The sequence below is a fragment of the Mixophyes fleayi genome, chromosome 3 (genome assembly GCF_038048845.1).
Source record: "Mixophyes fleayi isolate aMixFle1 chromosome 3, aMixFle1.hap1, whole genome shotgun sequence".
NCBI lineage: Eukaryota > Metazoa > Chordata > Amphibia > Anura > Limnodynastidae > Mixophyes > Mixophyes fleayi.
In genome coordinates this window covers 145,595,880-145,612,032 of record NC_134404.1, presented here as the reverse complement: position 1 = coordinate 145,612,032, position 16,153 = coordinate 145,595,880, and the positions used below count along the sequence as shown (strand labels likewise).

The 16,153-nt window shown below is 36.2% G+C and overlaps 1 protein-coding gene across 1 annotated transcript in view; it reads right to left on the bottom strand.

The window, feature by feature from the left end:
• LOC142142516 (uncharacterized) overlaps positions 1 to 6,668 on the bottom strand; it is a 43,990-nt gene extending 37,322 nt beyond the window's left edge. Inside the window, exons 1-3 of the mRNA XM_075200402.1 lie at positions 6,654 to 6,668; positions 5,644 to 5,853; positions 4,291 to 4,524 (exon numbers count right to left, since the gene is read on the bottom strand). Coding sequence (XP_075056503.1) covers positions 4,291 to 4,524; positions 5,644 to 5,853; positions 6,654 to 6,668 — 459 coding nt within the window. The remainder of the gene's footprint in view (positions 1 to 4,290; positions 4,525 to 5,643; positions 5,854 to 6,653) is intronic.
• Between the last annotated feature and the right edge of the window lie 9,485 nt (positions 6,669 to 16,153).

Below are 16,153 nucleotides of genomic sequence, written 5' to 3'. Positions count from 1 at the left end.
ACTGTGGGGGATTAATTAGTACTGGGACCCACAGTTTCTGATGGCAGCCCTGACTGCGAACTGCGAGTTCTCGGCAGCTAAGTCCATCCCGCCTTACGGTGGTTCTTGCTGAATACCGGGGAGCTCGTTAGACTTCACACCTCTGGTCGGCCAGCGCCAATCTAGATTACCACTAGATCCTATTATCAACATTACAGCGTGGTAAGGAAAAGTGGAATTTTCTGGATGAAATTTTGTCCAACTTTAAATGAGGTCCATAGTGTTCTTTTGCCAAAAAGGTTACTTAGCACAACAGGAAATTCTTAACTAATTGATATAGCACAGATTCCTCTGTGGATTTGAGCTTTGCTGTATCTTTGTATAACTGTTACTAAGGAATGTCAGCACACACTGGATCACTGCTGCTTATCAACTTTATTCATGACAACATATCAATGTTTCACTGATATAATTGCTATCTTTACCAGAATTTGTCTTGAATATGTTTGATAAGCAGCAGTGATTAGAAATGTAATGGCATTCTTTATAAAAAAAAAAAAAAAGATATTGCTTTGAAAAACCAATGTTCAACACCAGTGCACCATACCTGGAGCCTCAGTTGGTTTAAGAAGTTATACACTCCTCTTGCTGTAGATGCCAATTTCTACAACAATCAACTGAAGAAATTTGAAAGGGTCACATTATTATTAATACTAATTATTAAAGGCTCAGTGTGTCCAGCGGTTTAGCATTTAATGGGCCCAGCAATTTTGTAATGTCACCCTCTGTAACCTCCTACCATAGTCACAAATTTTTAACTGCTTCGTACTTTTAATAAGAAGATCATGTGGGAGGTTGGGCACTGAGCTTAACTAAAGTCGAGCCATCACCAAGTACCATCCACATGCCATTTAGAGTAGATGCTTCTTTCCATTTTACCAATTCCCATCATAGGCTATGTAAGTTTCATGATCATTTGCACAGTTTAAAAGCTTTACAGCACCCAACAAAATCATTTGAGACATTTGAAATAAGTCACAAGTATCTCTTATACATGTTTTATGGATATTTATATTATGACCCATTTGAAAATATAATTAGCAATTTTGCAGCATTTGGTGACTGTAGTTTATATATAAAATTGGAGACTGTCCAACTACTCTTACCTCAGAGACAATGGTGGATTCCATTTCATATAATATTTGAGTATATAGAGAAATTTGTATATATGTACTGTGTTTGGAATAATCAGAGAGAATAATTAGATGATAATAATGTAAATGTGCCAGCACATATTTTTTATACAGTTAACCATGTACAGTAGAAGTGTAAGTTTAATGTTTACTATATTTTATTTATATTGTATTGGGATTATTATTATTAATTAAAATTGATTATTTTATCGTGACAAATTGTGGATGCAGAGATTCATGGCTTACCCAGATTAATTATGTTTCAGTTTATATATTTGAATTTGATCTATAAGCGCTGTGATTTTTCAGTTTCTTGTTGTTACCCAACAAAATAAGGAACATTTTCAAACATACAAAATTTCCACCCCAATCATAGTGCTGCAAAATATTTTGGTCCCAGACAGTACCCAGTCAGAGCTGCCATACAGAGTCATGGACGACGCAGCATGGTGTTTCTAAACACAGGAGATGGAATAAACATAGAAAAGTTATAGCTCTGTAAAGCCACATTCAGAGCTAGAAAGAGAGACATGTCCCTATAATGTCAGCAACCAGGGGGCTTGGATGAAGAGTTTGGTGGCATCTGAGTGTTTTAAAGGAGCAAATCGGGAGCCCCAAAGGGGGCTAGGAAAGTTGGGCTTAATCTTACAGTGTAGGAGTTAAAGCTGAACTTTTGTAATGAGTGTCTGGTTGAGTGTGAGTTACTAGCCATCCGATTATAATCAGATCATCTTCTATCTGACCAAGCATGTCTAAGTTCCAGCAAGGAGGCTATATGAGAGGAGAAGCAGCAGATATTTGGGGAGTGAACTCAGTAGAGATGGCAGGGTAGGATTATGCAGATCTGATCTATCAGAGAATCATGCTGTGTGAGCATGGGTGTTCGCTCATAGACATACCCATGAGAGATAACCATAAGTAGCACTTGTTAGTTTACTGAGAGTGACCAGAGAGGAGTTTGTCAGTGGCCAGTGTGAGAGAGAAATCTGGTGTGACCTCAATCATGTTAGATGCAGAGGCAAGAGACAGGATGGTAAACTAATCATTTAGGAATGACTACTCATGTACCCAGGGCTGCAACATGATTTATAAGTAATTAATAAAAATTCTGGAGTCAATATTGTTAGTGATGTACTGTAAATAAAGCTATCTGGCTTATTTCTGTCAGCAAAAGAGAAGATCTGGTGCTCTTTATTACATCAACTGAAACCTGTACACACCACTAGTCTTGCTGCAATTGTGCTTCATAAACACTACTGGTGCAAACCTGCACGTAAAGTGGCTCCTGTTTGCCAGTTTATCCAAGAGGACTTGAAGAGAGAACAACAGAGCTAAAATGGGTGGCAGGGTGCATCAGAGGTGGGTGCTAGTGAGAAATGCATCCACAACATTCACCAAACAAGAAGGGGCCACAGATCAATCTCTACATAAAACACAGGGGAAACAATGTGGGTATAGAGAAACAATGGAAAAGAGGGTAATAACCAAGGTGCAGGTGGAAGTTAGATATAAACAAGTCAGAGGGAATATAGACTCTGCATTTAGGTACCATGCCATCACTGGGCCACTTTCTAAAGCACAAAACAGATGAAGGTACAGCACCGATCCCTCTTTGGTGGTGCAATTAATTGTGTAAAAGAAAGAAAACACTCCCAGGCATATACACAGTTCTAGCAATTATCTATTCTGTTATTTGTGTTAAATTTAATTTAATTTTTATTATTTCAGAGTTGTAGTTCAATGCAATGTATAATAGTCTATGTAAGGTATTATTATTTTTGTTTAAATTATTATAATTTGCTCCTAGTCAATATAATTCCAGACTTTTCTCTTCTGTATTCAGAATGTAATTACTACACTAACACGCCAATGTCTAATAATATTCAAATTGAATTACATTATCTTAATAAAAAGACTAACCATTCTGGATTATCCACTGCAATATTTTTCAGTCCTGGGGTAAATGTATCAAAGTGTGATTTTGCAACTCCAGTGATTTTCTCGGGAGAGTTGAAACTCGCCGATGTATGAAGCTGAGATTTCATGCAAAATCGCCAGAGTTCTGCTTCTGTCAAAATCGCTACTTGCAAAATCGCCAGAGATCAAACTCCCGACTGTTTGCCACTGAAGCTATACAAGTCTCCAATGTATAAAGCTGCGAGTAAGCAAACTCAGGAGAGTTTGCTTCAAAACACGCCAGATACAACATGCTGCTTGATAGCAGCGTGTTGTACAAACACATCACTGTTACACTGCCCTGGCAGTGTTAAAATGGTAAAGAACAGATAAAAGTTGAAAAAAAAAAAAAGCGTGAGGTCCCCCCACTATTCATGCTTAACCCTAGTGCTCCCATTTTACACAGCCCATATTATACGCTGATTTAAAACACACTGACGATTGGAATCAAAACCCCTCGATTGGCTGGATGATGTCACGTGATACATTCGGACCGACCTTAAATGACATTTTACATCATAGTAACCATTTAAGTCTGTTTTTAAATAGGCAAAGTAGACAAATTAAAATTATAATTCAAGGTGAAAAAGATCTTTCCTACAGCCTCTAACAACTCTATGGCAATTCCTACTGTTTTTTTCATTTGTGCATCCTGATGGACAAAAGTATGGGAATCTTTCAGTTCTAATTAAAAGAGGAAACTTTTTGATGTTCTGGCTCACTGTAATGATAAGCACACTTTGGTTCAAGAGATGCATTTCCCAATTTTCTGATTTTTAATCATTGCAACTATGCAAGAAAAAAAGGCAAGTAAAACTGTATAAGCTAAGTCTGGTCAACCGTCAATGTGGATTATGAGCAAATTAGACCTGCACCCAATGAAGTAAATAAGAGAGCAGCCCACTGGTAAATGCCTATATCTGAAGCCAGGAGCTGAATGATTACTTGCTCATTCTCGACAGCACCTCCACTGCAGCACATGTAGTGAATATTTTTTGAAGACACTGTATGGATTAATTCTTCCAGAGCAGTGAGCTTCAGGAACTCCCTATTTGCATTATGAGGAAGGAGGGGGGGGGGGGGGGTAATTACTATTAAAAGGGTTGTCCAATAGCGAACAATTGATTTAAAGGTATAACACATGAAATTCTAAAGATTGTACCTTCAGTGGAGCTTGAGAAGGAGCAGGAAAATGGGTTGAAGGCTCAGAGAGTCTGTTGTTTTTCAAGGGAACATTGCTGGCTGACAGTAAATTATGTTGATTCCAATTGCTCTTCAACAATATTTTCAGTTTAGTAGTTTTATTGTTTTCTGGTACAAATGTCCATTGGCATCTCTCCTCCTTTCTACTGTTTTGAGTTTCGGATAGGCTCCCATCAAATTTTGATATAGGTTCCTAAACATTTTAAGAGAAAAATATTATGAAATAATAGGGTATATGTAGTCCTATAATATCTTTTCCTTATAAAGAACAAGTATCCATAGGGAATCATTTTATTCATGAAGGTGGGTCATCTTAGACTGTAGATATATAACATAACTACGTGACCTAATAGTCTAAAACATAACAAAACTGCGTAAAATATATAATAAATGTAAAAACTATTGATACTTATTCATACATGGAGAATACATCCTAACTATTTCAGTATCTATGTCCTCCTGAAATGCTATATTACTCATCTTCTAGGCTACATATTAATATTCAAGGTCTATGTTTCGTTTTCTATAAAAGCTGAGAACTGCATTTGTTTACTTTTGATTTTTACATTTTACTTAAACAAATATTATTATTTGTAATACTACATTTTAGGAATCTCTCATACTCTGCCCAAGTGAAGGAATAAAATAACTAGAATTAGAAAATGATGGGGACTCCACCTAAATGTAGTTATGCCCCCACTTCACCCACACCTTAGAATGCACTTTACTTTAACAGTTCAAATTAGTCATACTTAACTTAATACAATGATCCATCTCAGACAGATACCATTGACGGTTCTGTACTGTTCTCAGTAATGACTATAAACTATTATGCTTACAGCATTTCACAGACTTTCTAGGACCGAACTTCCCCGGGTCCTGATCCTGGTGTGCATCATAATATATCACATTATAATGAACTAAATGACAGAGAGGTTTGGGGAATCCAGAACCCAGAAACTCTACAAAATGCTGAATGAATAAGGGTTTGCAACCAGGAGCTAATCCAAGCACTGAGCGTGCACACTACCATATGTAGGTTTTGTCTGACTGGTGGTAAAATAATGTGGATGGGGTAGGGAAAATTAATTTTAGGTGGGAGCCCATTTAAACCCCTTATACATTAGAGCAAATCTATTTGTCTGTAAGACAGAGGCCATGCTTCATCAAGGTCATCATATGTATGTCTGCAACCTGCAGAATCTTACTATGAAAAATTTATTTTAATCCTTCCTTTCTGGTTGGACTGTTCTTTTACAAAATACATATTGGCACTCTTTCTGAAATACTTTAACAGAATAATATATTGTACCTCATCATACTGATCTTCCATTTCCTCTGCTTCCTGCTCAGGACTGGCTCGCCCTTCCTTGTGATTCTCCACCGTTGAACTTGACTTGCAGAGAGGAACAGAGTTATAGCTTTCCTTTCCTGGTTGGACTTGTGACTTTCTTTGAAAGTCTGAAATGCTCCAGTTGAGACTTGAACTATTTCTTAAAGACTTAAGGAGCCACTTGGAGTCCTACATATAAAACATAAACATACTTGTATATAGTTTTTAAAATAAATGTTAAAATCAAAAATTGCCAGTATAGATAGTATTTAACTCAGACTTTAGTTTTAAAAATGCATGACTACTTTAAGTTATTATTGAAGATTTAAAACATGTGAAGGAAACAAAAATCTTAACTTCACATATATTAAAATCAAAATGGTTATGAAAGCCATACAAAGACAATAAATAATCTGTTGCTAAATGAAATAGTAGCATTCGGATCTTACAAAGTAGACAACTCAAAGTGTATCTTCATAAAGAACATGTAGTTACATTAAAGTGAAAGAGGCAGACACAAATATCTTGAGAAAACATTATAGATAAAATTGATAAGAGGTTATACTATTCATACATAGGACTATTTCACATCAATTGATATTGTAGTATATTGGAGATGGATTATATGAGCCCAGTACTTGCTTCTTGCTTTCACAGGACACTTTTTAAAAAAACTTCAATATACCCATGTTGATATTCAGCCTCTAGTACTACCCCCCTATCTCTCCTCCCCTTCTCTTCTATCTGTGATCAACTGTCTCTTTACTACGTCCCCATGGAAGTCAAAACACAACCTATAGCTCAAATGCTATAAGAAATATTCTTTCTCCTACCCAAAATTGAACTAAAACTATTATCCAATTATCTCCCGCATCAATTACTGCAGTCTCTTCTTATTTGGCTTTCTCCTCGAACATCAATCCCCACTTCAACCCATCTTTGTTAGATATTGCTCTTCACATCAACCGTGTCACTTTGCTAATCCTTACTCTGGCTCCCCACATCCTTTGAAATTCAATTCAAAATTACTTACTGTCACCTACAAAGCCCTCAACTATACTACACCTTCATACATCTCAAACCTCATATCAAAATACCTTTCCTCATGTCCTTAAATGCATACCTATGATTTTTGCCTTGCCTCCTCTCTGACACCTACAAGACCTTTGCCATGCCATTGACCACGTACAGAATTATCTACAAAGCCTGTTCAGACTCTTCCCTAGGCTTCAAATCTTTAAATGCTCTCTGAAAACCCACCTCTTTATTAAAGCCTGCCCTACTCCCACCTATACTACTCACACTGGTACACCCTCGCTGTCTCAATCTCCACTTTGAAAAATATTCGCTCCTCTTCTCTAAGCTCTGCCCTTTTTCCTCTACATTTTAAATCTTATGAGCAGTGTCCATCCTCCCCTTCATTTTCACATTTATCATTTCCACCTTGTGTATCCTTGTTTTACATTATGTATGCTGTGCTTTCCCCACTGTCCAGCACTGCGGAGCACTGTGTTGCCTTACAAATCAACTACAGTAATATAATAATACTTTTTGAACAATCAATAAAACCTGTTTATGTGCAAGAATGCATAGGCACACTAATCCGATATTTTTTATTATATATGTCGTATGTACATATTGTGAGATTAATATATCTTTATATTTATGTTACACTTTTTTTTATCTAGCTTCTACAAGAGTGAAGCTAACACAAGGCCAGCTAAACTCCATGATAGTGCCATTATTTGTGTCTGTCACATTATTTCCTCATCCCATTCCAATGTTTGGGAATCTTAGGTGCAATAAGCCTCTCACAATACAATAGCTTGGTGGCAGTGGATAGTGGAAGGGAACAGGTCTGGTTTCATTGGACATTATGCACCTGGGCCTATAACCAGACCAGAGGATGAAAGTATGAGAGACTGCATAAACCACTATGTTTACATTTAGCATGTTCAGAGGTGTAACACTATTAAAAATGCTATATTTAGTATATTAATCCCCCTGTACAAGACACAATTAAGAAAAGTATTTTTTTAAAATTAAAATGATAAGCAATATAAACTGTAATCACCAAAACACACAAAACTGTTACCACTCCATTAAAGCATATTGAATTGTGAGCTATTGTATTAGTTTTTGAAAAACCTAATCTATTCTTAATTCTTTTTTATTCTACATTTTCATCTTTTTAATATTCGTTTTTGCTGTTGCAGGTGTTTATGACAATTGTTACATAAAGTTTAATCCACCGTCATTTGTAAATCTGACAGGAAAAGCAGTCACTGATTATTTTTTAATTAAGATTAATCCTTGTATTTTCTAAGAATAACCCACAATAAATTTGAAAAGATTTGTACGGTTTAATGAAGAGAATATGAACTGCTCTCTTATTCTCAAAGTCTGACCTACAGTCAATACTAAACATTAAAGCTAGTCCCTCACAGCTATTCTATCATTTAGAAAAATTAAAGGAAAGTATAGATGAAAGCAGTGTTAAAATCAATTAGTATAACATGCAATATTTAAGGAGCAGTAACCCAACTATTGAAAATGCTTCATATACATTTACTTCTATGCAGCATTTATGTAAAATAAACTGGAGTGGAATCCCTTTCTTTTATGATTAGGATTTTCAATGTAGATACAGGTAACATGTGTGATATGTCCAATGTATAGTATAAACCCCCGAAAATCAGCAGGTGTGTTCTAAAGTGTTTTACGAATTAACTCAATTACATGTGTTATGCAGATGAATGCAGATTGAGTTATTGTAAGCTTTCAGTGATTTTAAGTTTTATATATATATATATATATATATTAGAGATGAGCGGGTCCGGATTTGGCAAATCCGAACACCCCCGAACAGTGCCGATCCGAGCCTAATCCGAGCACTGTTCGGGTATTCCCGCCGATCGCAAAATTCAGAACAAGGCAAAACCTCATCATCCCGCCGTCGGATCTCGCGAGATCCGGATTCATATTATTCCCCCATTTGCCGCCGCCATCTTCACTCGCATTCATACTGCACTCATCTCTATACCCGGACTGCATTATCGCTACATCCTAAGGATCTGCACAACTTTTAGGGATATCTAGGGTAAGATTAATTTTATATTTCTTCTATCCTCACGGAGTTCCGATTTTATTCTACTTTTTACCCAAAAAAACTATAAACATTTATATTGTCTGTCTATTTGTTGTATTTTAATTATTTCCACTATTATATTGGAGAGGGAAGAGGGAGGGTGTGTTACTGATTTACTGAAGGTTGGCCGTAAATTACCTTACATTTTCCACAATAAGTTTTTTAAAATCTTCCTAGGGTAATGGATAGCCTACAGTTCCCAGCATTCCTTTTTAATGATCAGTCCAGGATGTCTAGCGAAACACCAATGTTAGCCCTTATTTTTTACAAGTTAACCCGTGCATGATACTCATGCATTCTAGTCAAATCAAGCTACTTAAGGTGTTAAAAAGGTTCTTGTCATGCATTTGGGGCTAGGCCAGGCCTCCTCAGGGGAAAAGCGTTACTTCCCGACTTAAGCACCCTTTTTTAACGTGGTTTTGTCCACATGTCACCACCTCATCATTCATCTTCATCGCCACATCCTTAATCTCCATCGTCTTACTGTTCTAAAACCTCTCGATACACAACGTTTCTGCTAAACAGCTTATCGCTGTGCTCAATCAGTCTTCCTTGAAGGGCAGTATTCATAACCTGCACTTTCACATCACTGCTTCTCCGTACTTGTGAAAATGCGACAAACAATTGTCTATGACCAAAGACAGGCTCTGGTAAATAAATACCCACACGGTCAAGTGTTTGACCCTGTGACTTGTTAATGGTCATAGCAAATGCCGCCTTCAAGGGAACTACCGCCGTCTTAGCTTAAACGGCAGTGCTGTTTCGGATGGACAGAAGTCAATCCGAGGTATCATCACCTTCTCTCCTTCAGCAGAGCCAGTCAAAACTTCTGCTTGTATCACATTCGTTTTCAGTGCGGTCACTACTAATCGAGTGCCATTGCACAGTCCTCTCTTAACATTCAGATTTCTCAATAGCATAATAATGCTTGCAACTTTCAATCTTAATCTGTGCCTTGGCATTCCGGAAGGAGTCAAGAGTTTGAGTCCTCAACTCGTAAATTTAGCCTTTACTACCCCTCCCACGGGGGGAAGGGGTGATGATGGAAGTTGACTGACTTCACTATTAGAATTTTTTTGTCAAATAATGTCAGTATACCAAATTTCAGGTCAATTGGATGAGCCCTTTCTGAGAAAATAGTTTTTTCCACACACACACACACACACTAACACACGCCGCTAGGCTTATATATATCAGATTATTTCCAACCTGAAACAATTTTGATATGTGCAAATTGTGTTTTTTGTCATAGCGGTCACTTCCTCCTACTGCAGGAAAAACATGAATTGACAGTGATATAATTAACCAGAAATCCATATATTCTATATGCATAACTAATGTGTATGAACCAGATCCTGTAAATATCTATTAATCTGTGTTACAGTTAATGATATAGCTATTTATGATTAGCTTTCATGTTCCAGTTTTACAGCCCTCTGCTACAATGGTAGTATCCATAAAGTATGTGTTCCATATTTTACTGGCCATGCCCCTGTGTGCCTATTTGTACAGATTATTTGCGTTACCTAGGAGACTGCAAGCAAGGCACTGATCCTGCCGTATCAGTCCAGTGGTACTGCTGTTTAAGTCCACTGATCCTGCCGTATAAGTCCAGTGGTACTGCTATATAAATTCACTGATCCTGCCACATGTTGGGCCACGTGTTTGTGCCGCCCACTTGTGTCGCTTAGCTTAGTCATCCAGCTACCTCGGTTCAACCTTTTGGCCTAAAAACAATATTGTGAGGTGTGAGGTGTTCAGAATAGACTGGAAATGAGTGGAATATAATGTTATTGAGGATAATAATAGCGTAGGAGTGAAAAAAAAACAAAAATCTGGATTTTAGCAGGTTTTTATGCTTTTTTAAAAAAAAATCAGAACCCAAAACCTAAAACCTTGAGGGGGGTGTTTTGGCAAAACCCATTAGAACCCAAAACCTGAAGGTAATCAGAACCCAAAACACGAAAAGTGGCCGGTGCACATCCCTAATATATATATATATATATATATATATATATATATATATATATATATATATATATATATATAAATTGGATGGTCTGAAGCAAACATAGCACTTTTAGCAAAATACAGTGTTATAGTACACCACATTTACATGTGTTTGAAGTCTTCTTTTTCTTTTTGATATAACTTAGTTTAAAGTATAGTTTGCAGTACTATTACTCTGAAATTACATCCCTTGCTACAAACACTGGGTTTAATTTAGGGTTTGATGTAAGTCCATTTGTGGGACGTGAATATATGCATTTCCATATTGCGCTTGTTTACCAAAAAGCATCTAAATTTAGATCTAAGTACATCTTAGCTACTAATACCTAAAGAGGAGGAATGGGGCTGGGCAAACATAAGTTGAGTAAGGGAGTGTACACTTAAGTGTAGCGTGCCCCCTGGAGATACAAACTAATCAAATTTAAACACATCCCCAGTTATCAGTTGTATCTTTTGTGGATGCTGGAGACTTCATGTAAAGGAATGTGGTGATGATGATAAGACCAGCATCACTATATAGCTGCTTCTGATTGGCTGCTTGCATATTGACCCCTCCTCTGTATACCTATACCCAAACTATAGGGTTTGCCAGCCATGGTTTTGGACATGCCCTTGCACCCTCCCAATGCCCTTTATACCACTTATTGGGAGCAGGGGTGGCTTTCAAAGCTAAAATAACACATACTTTAAAATAAAAGCAATTCAACAAATATAAATAAATTGTGATTATGGTGATGAAATACAACCATGAATGCACCATGCAAAATGTATTGCAAGCAAGACAAAGAAGGTATTATGGTTTTTGCATGATAATTTGGCCAATATAGCGAGATCTGAAAGTAACAGCTGATATACACTTTGTTTGAAAAGCAGATGCAGTCTAAGAAGGTACCAAATGATTTGCAATCATTTATGTGATCACTTGTTTGCATCAGTAATGGAAGCAGGGCAATTAAATCCCTAGCTGAGAAGATCCATTCCTGCCCAGACTTCCCAGGTATCACTTTTAAAGGTATATCCAATTAGTTACGGTTATATGCAGACTATGTCCATTTGTTTGTTATCAGCCCAGAGACCTCGTCCTTGCATATTCTGTTGAACCAATACAGTGAAGCCTCCCTATACAAATTTAATGACACTAAATCTGAGGCCCTTCAAATTTATATCTCCACCTTCACTAAACTGCAAAGTAAATTCAAATATGTACGGAAAAGAGATTTCATATAATATTTTGGTATATAAGTGCAATCTGATATTGCAAATATATTCAATGCCAATGTCCTCCCCATAATAACACAATTGACTAGTTTAATAAGGGCATGGCTGAATTACGATGTGTCATGGCTGGGCAGCTTGGCAGCATATGAAATATATCAGCAGTTTCAATTGTACATTTCTATTATTTACAACAACAATTTAATCTCCCTGACACAGACCTTTACAAGTACCTCCAAAGTACAGATTGGGTCATTGGTACTATTAAATCTCGGGGCCCAATCTGTTCACCACAATAATCAGTTTTCTTCAGACTCACAAAAGGAAGTGGGAAATGAGGAATCACTTTTTAATACCAGCATTTATTACAGTCAAATTTGCCTTTTAAATTCTCTCAGCAACTTTGATGGAAATCTGACTTAAATAGGACATTTACAAATAAACTATGGGAACAGATTTACGTCACCTCCCAATGAATATCTAAATGTTTAAACTTGCACTCAGAGATGCAAGGTAAACTTTATTTTTTTTAAATATATTTTATTAAGAACAAACATTATGTCTTACAAAGTATAGACAAAATAGAAAAGTATTTTAACAGTAAGAAGATCAAAATATAAAACAAAATCCAACAGCAAGTTATGCAGCAAGAAATACTTATTATGTCAAACAGGACATGATATAGAATTCAAAAATAGTTTTCATACAAAAATATTATAGCATATTAAAGTAAAGTTTTGTAAATATTATTAAAGGAAAAAAGGGCAGGAGGAGGAAAGAAGGGGAGAGTGGGGTGTATCAAAGGGGGTGAAGGACGTGGCCTCTCGTGACATACCAAATGTAATTTACGTGTGAATGGGTGGGTCTTGAAGTTAAACTTTTAAACACACTGTTCCTCTTGCCAAGAATCAACAGAGTCACCGTCAGTGACAGAAGCATATAATTAAAGCTGAAAAATAAGGCAGGAAATACCAGCAACTGATCTGACTTTGGGAACCTGTCCTGCACATTCAAAACTTTGTTCTGACTGCATTGATATTTGTCAGGTTCAGGGTGCTTTCCCGATTTGCCCCTTCCAGTAGCTCATACCATGCTCTGCTCTCTGGTGTAGGAGTGGTCAGAGTGTTTCTTCTCCATTATTGGGGCTGTCTGTGCAGAGCTCCTCCACCAGATAAAGCAACACATATCAATATGTAGGTGAATTGACGCTTAGGGTAAGGGGAGAATGGAGGGAGAGCATTATTGGGGCTGTCTGTGCAGAGCTCCTCCACCAGATAAAGCAGCACATATCAATATGTAGGTGAATTGACGCTTAGGGTAAGGGGAGAATGGAGGGAGAGCATTATTGGGGCTGTCTGTGCAGAGCTCCTCCACCAGATAAAGCAGCACATATCAATCTGTAGGGGAAGCGACTCTTAGGGTAAGGGGAGAATGGGGGGAGAGCATATGCAACAAGAGGGGAGGGGGAAAGGCATGTGCTATAAGTATATATTTCCCTTCATTCTCCCCTTGGCCAACATGACCGTCACCCTTCCAGATATCATACACTTGTACACAGACTCACTAAATTCATATCTCCCAAGATGCACTTGAATGATACCAAATGAAGTTCTACATTTTGGACAAACTAAACAATATATTTGTTCCTCTAACTTACTTATAACGCATGCCAAGTACATTACTTCTCTTACCAGATATGTAATTGTTTAATTAAAATATATCATAGATGGTCTTGAAATGATTTTAATCACAGTTGATTGTTTATATATTTTATAGTGAAGGTAGATGTGTTACAGTTTATAAGCATAAATGTGTCAAATAGGGAATTATTTAAATAATAAAGTTTGTATGTCTGATTCACAGTAAATAAATGTAATGTATTAGAAATAGTTGGCCACTACAACATGAGAGGATGTCCATTGTACTCAGCTGCAGCCTGCTACCAAAAGGTCACTGACATGCACTTTAGGGATCATAAAGCAAAATTCTATTCACACTTCAAAGTCAACCCTAAAGACATTTAGTGATGAAAAAACATCCTACCTTTTATGGTATCCTCCTTCCTTATCACCTTGGGGTACATTCATTTAGGACATTTGAACTTATTTACACTTAAAAGCCAACCCAAAGGACAATTAGGACACACTGGAAAATAACAATAATAGCATTACACTATGGGATAATTCCAGGGAGGTATGGTATAAATATTGGAATTTTGATGTAAGAGTTCAGTAAATTCAGTTTGAGTTGAGGTTCAGAGGGACAGAATGAAGGAGTCTATGAAATCTAAGGAAAGGTAGCTATGTATTTACCCACATATCATTATTGCAAGTATGTATTAATTGTTTAGTGTTTGTAAAATAGTTTTGTGTTTTTGTTATGTAAGCAGTCAAGGAAACATAAATAATTAGAAGACTTATTACCATTGTGTTTTTCTTATCTTGTATTTTGTATAACCTATAATAAATGTTTTAGTGAAATATAGCTGAGTTTTCATGTCTGAACTTATTTTGGAATCATTAAAACTATATATATATATATATATATATATATATATATATATATATATTAAAACTGCATAAATATATATTTATATCAGGCTGCAAAGGTTGGACAAATATATTCCGCATAGTCAATGAGCCAAGATAATATATTTTTGTATATAGTATATTTATTGTCACATAGATATATTTCTTGGACTGTAGCTATATACAGTAGTTCCCTTTAAAACACATGAGAGAGTCACATGCACACATACCTGTAAATGTGTTTATATAAATATGTGATTGAACTAGTTAGTAATTTTGACATTTATTTATCAGCCAACCAGCTGTGAGCCTGACATAATATATTTAAAAACATATATGTGAGACATAGAAGATATATTTATATAGATATATTATTATACTTTTATATATATTATATATTTATACTTTATATGGTATATAGAATAAAGATCAGATTCTGCAACACTTCCCACATGTCATCACTTAGGGGCTCAATAGCTTTTGATTAATATAATATTATGAACAATCATATTAATGATTATTTATTGATCTAAACAAGCTCTATGTATTACTGATTCAATACAAGATTTCAGTCGCATAAGTGTGCAGTGTGAATAACCAACAAACTTATAAACAAGGCTAGATTTTTCAGTGAAAATAATAAATTGTATGCTTCATTTTATATATTTAATTCAGAATACAGCTCACAGTACTCCAGAGAGCAGAGGCTTAGAGGTCAAGAAACGGCTCTCTATAGCTAATATGTGTATCTCCACCAAAAGCTACAATTGTTATTCTGCCACCCTACGTATCAAGTATTTCCTTTCCCCAAACTCATAGATTGCAAGCTTGTTTGGGCAAGGTCATCTTTACCTTCTGTATAAAGTCATTGTATGTTATTTGTTAATATTACGAACCCTTAAGGCTGAGTACCATGTGTTGCATCATAATTAAAAGATAATAATACTGACATCTTTAAATACAATATTATCCCTGTGTCCCGGCATCTGTGGGAGGTCTCACAGTGCATTTAGTGGGAGTATGTGAAGCACATTTGTGACAGGTTTTAAGTAAATCAAAGAAACAGTTCTTGTCACTCTCAATGCATCCGTACTGTAGATATTATATATGGTTGCATCTGAACGAATGTAGGGGAATAAAATCATTGCATTATCTCTGTTATCTAAAATACTAATAATTTAATGAGAAAAAGAGATTAACTTAATTAACTTGGAAAGTAATACAATTCACAAGAAATGTTACACATATCCAACACTGCTCTGCTATAAATGCAATTAAGGAATTTATCATCAGTTAATTAAAACTTAAAAGGCATCTATTATTCTGCTTACAGGCCTCTTTGTTTGATAGGATTTGCATGGTCATATGGTCCTGCTCATGTCCATGTGGCTGGGACTTATTTACCATTATGATAGATTTACTAGATGCATGGCTTTCCCTAGGACACAAAAGTCTCTGTGTGTTCCAATCACACTTCATTGCAGATGACTGATTTGGGGTACCTGCAACAGTTCTCTCTTGACAGTTGCCTCAAGTATCATTGATTTGAGTGGATTAGGTTGGGTGTTTAATACTTACAACAACAAAC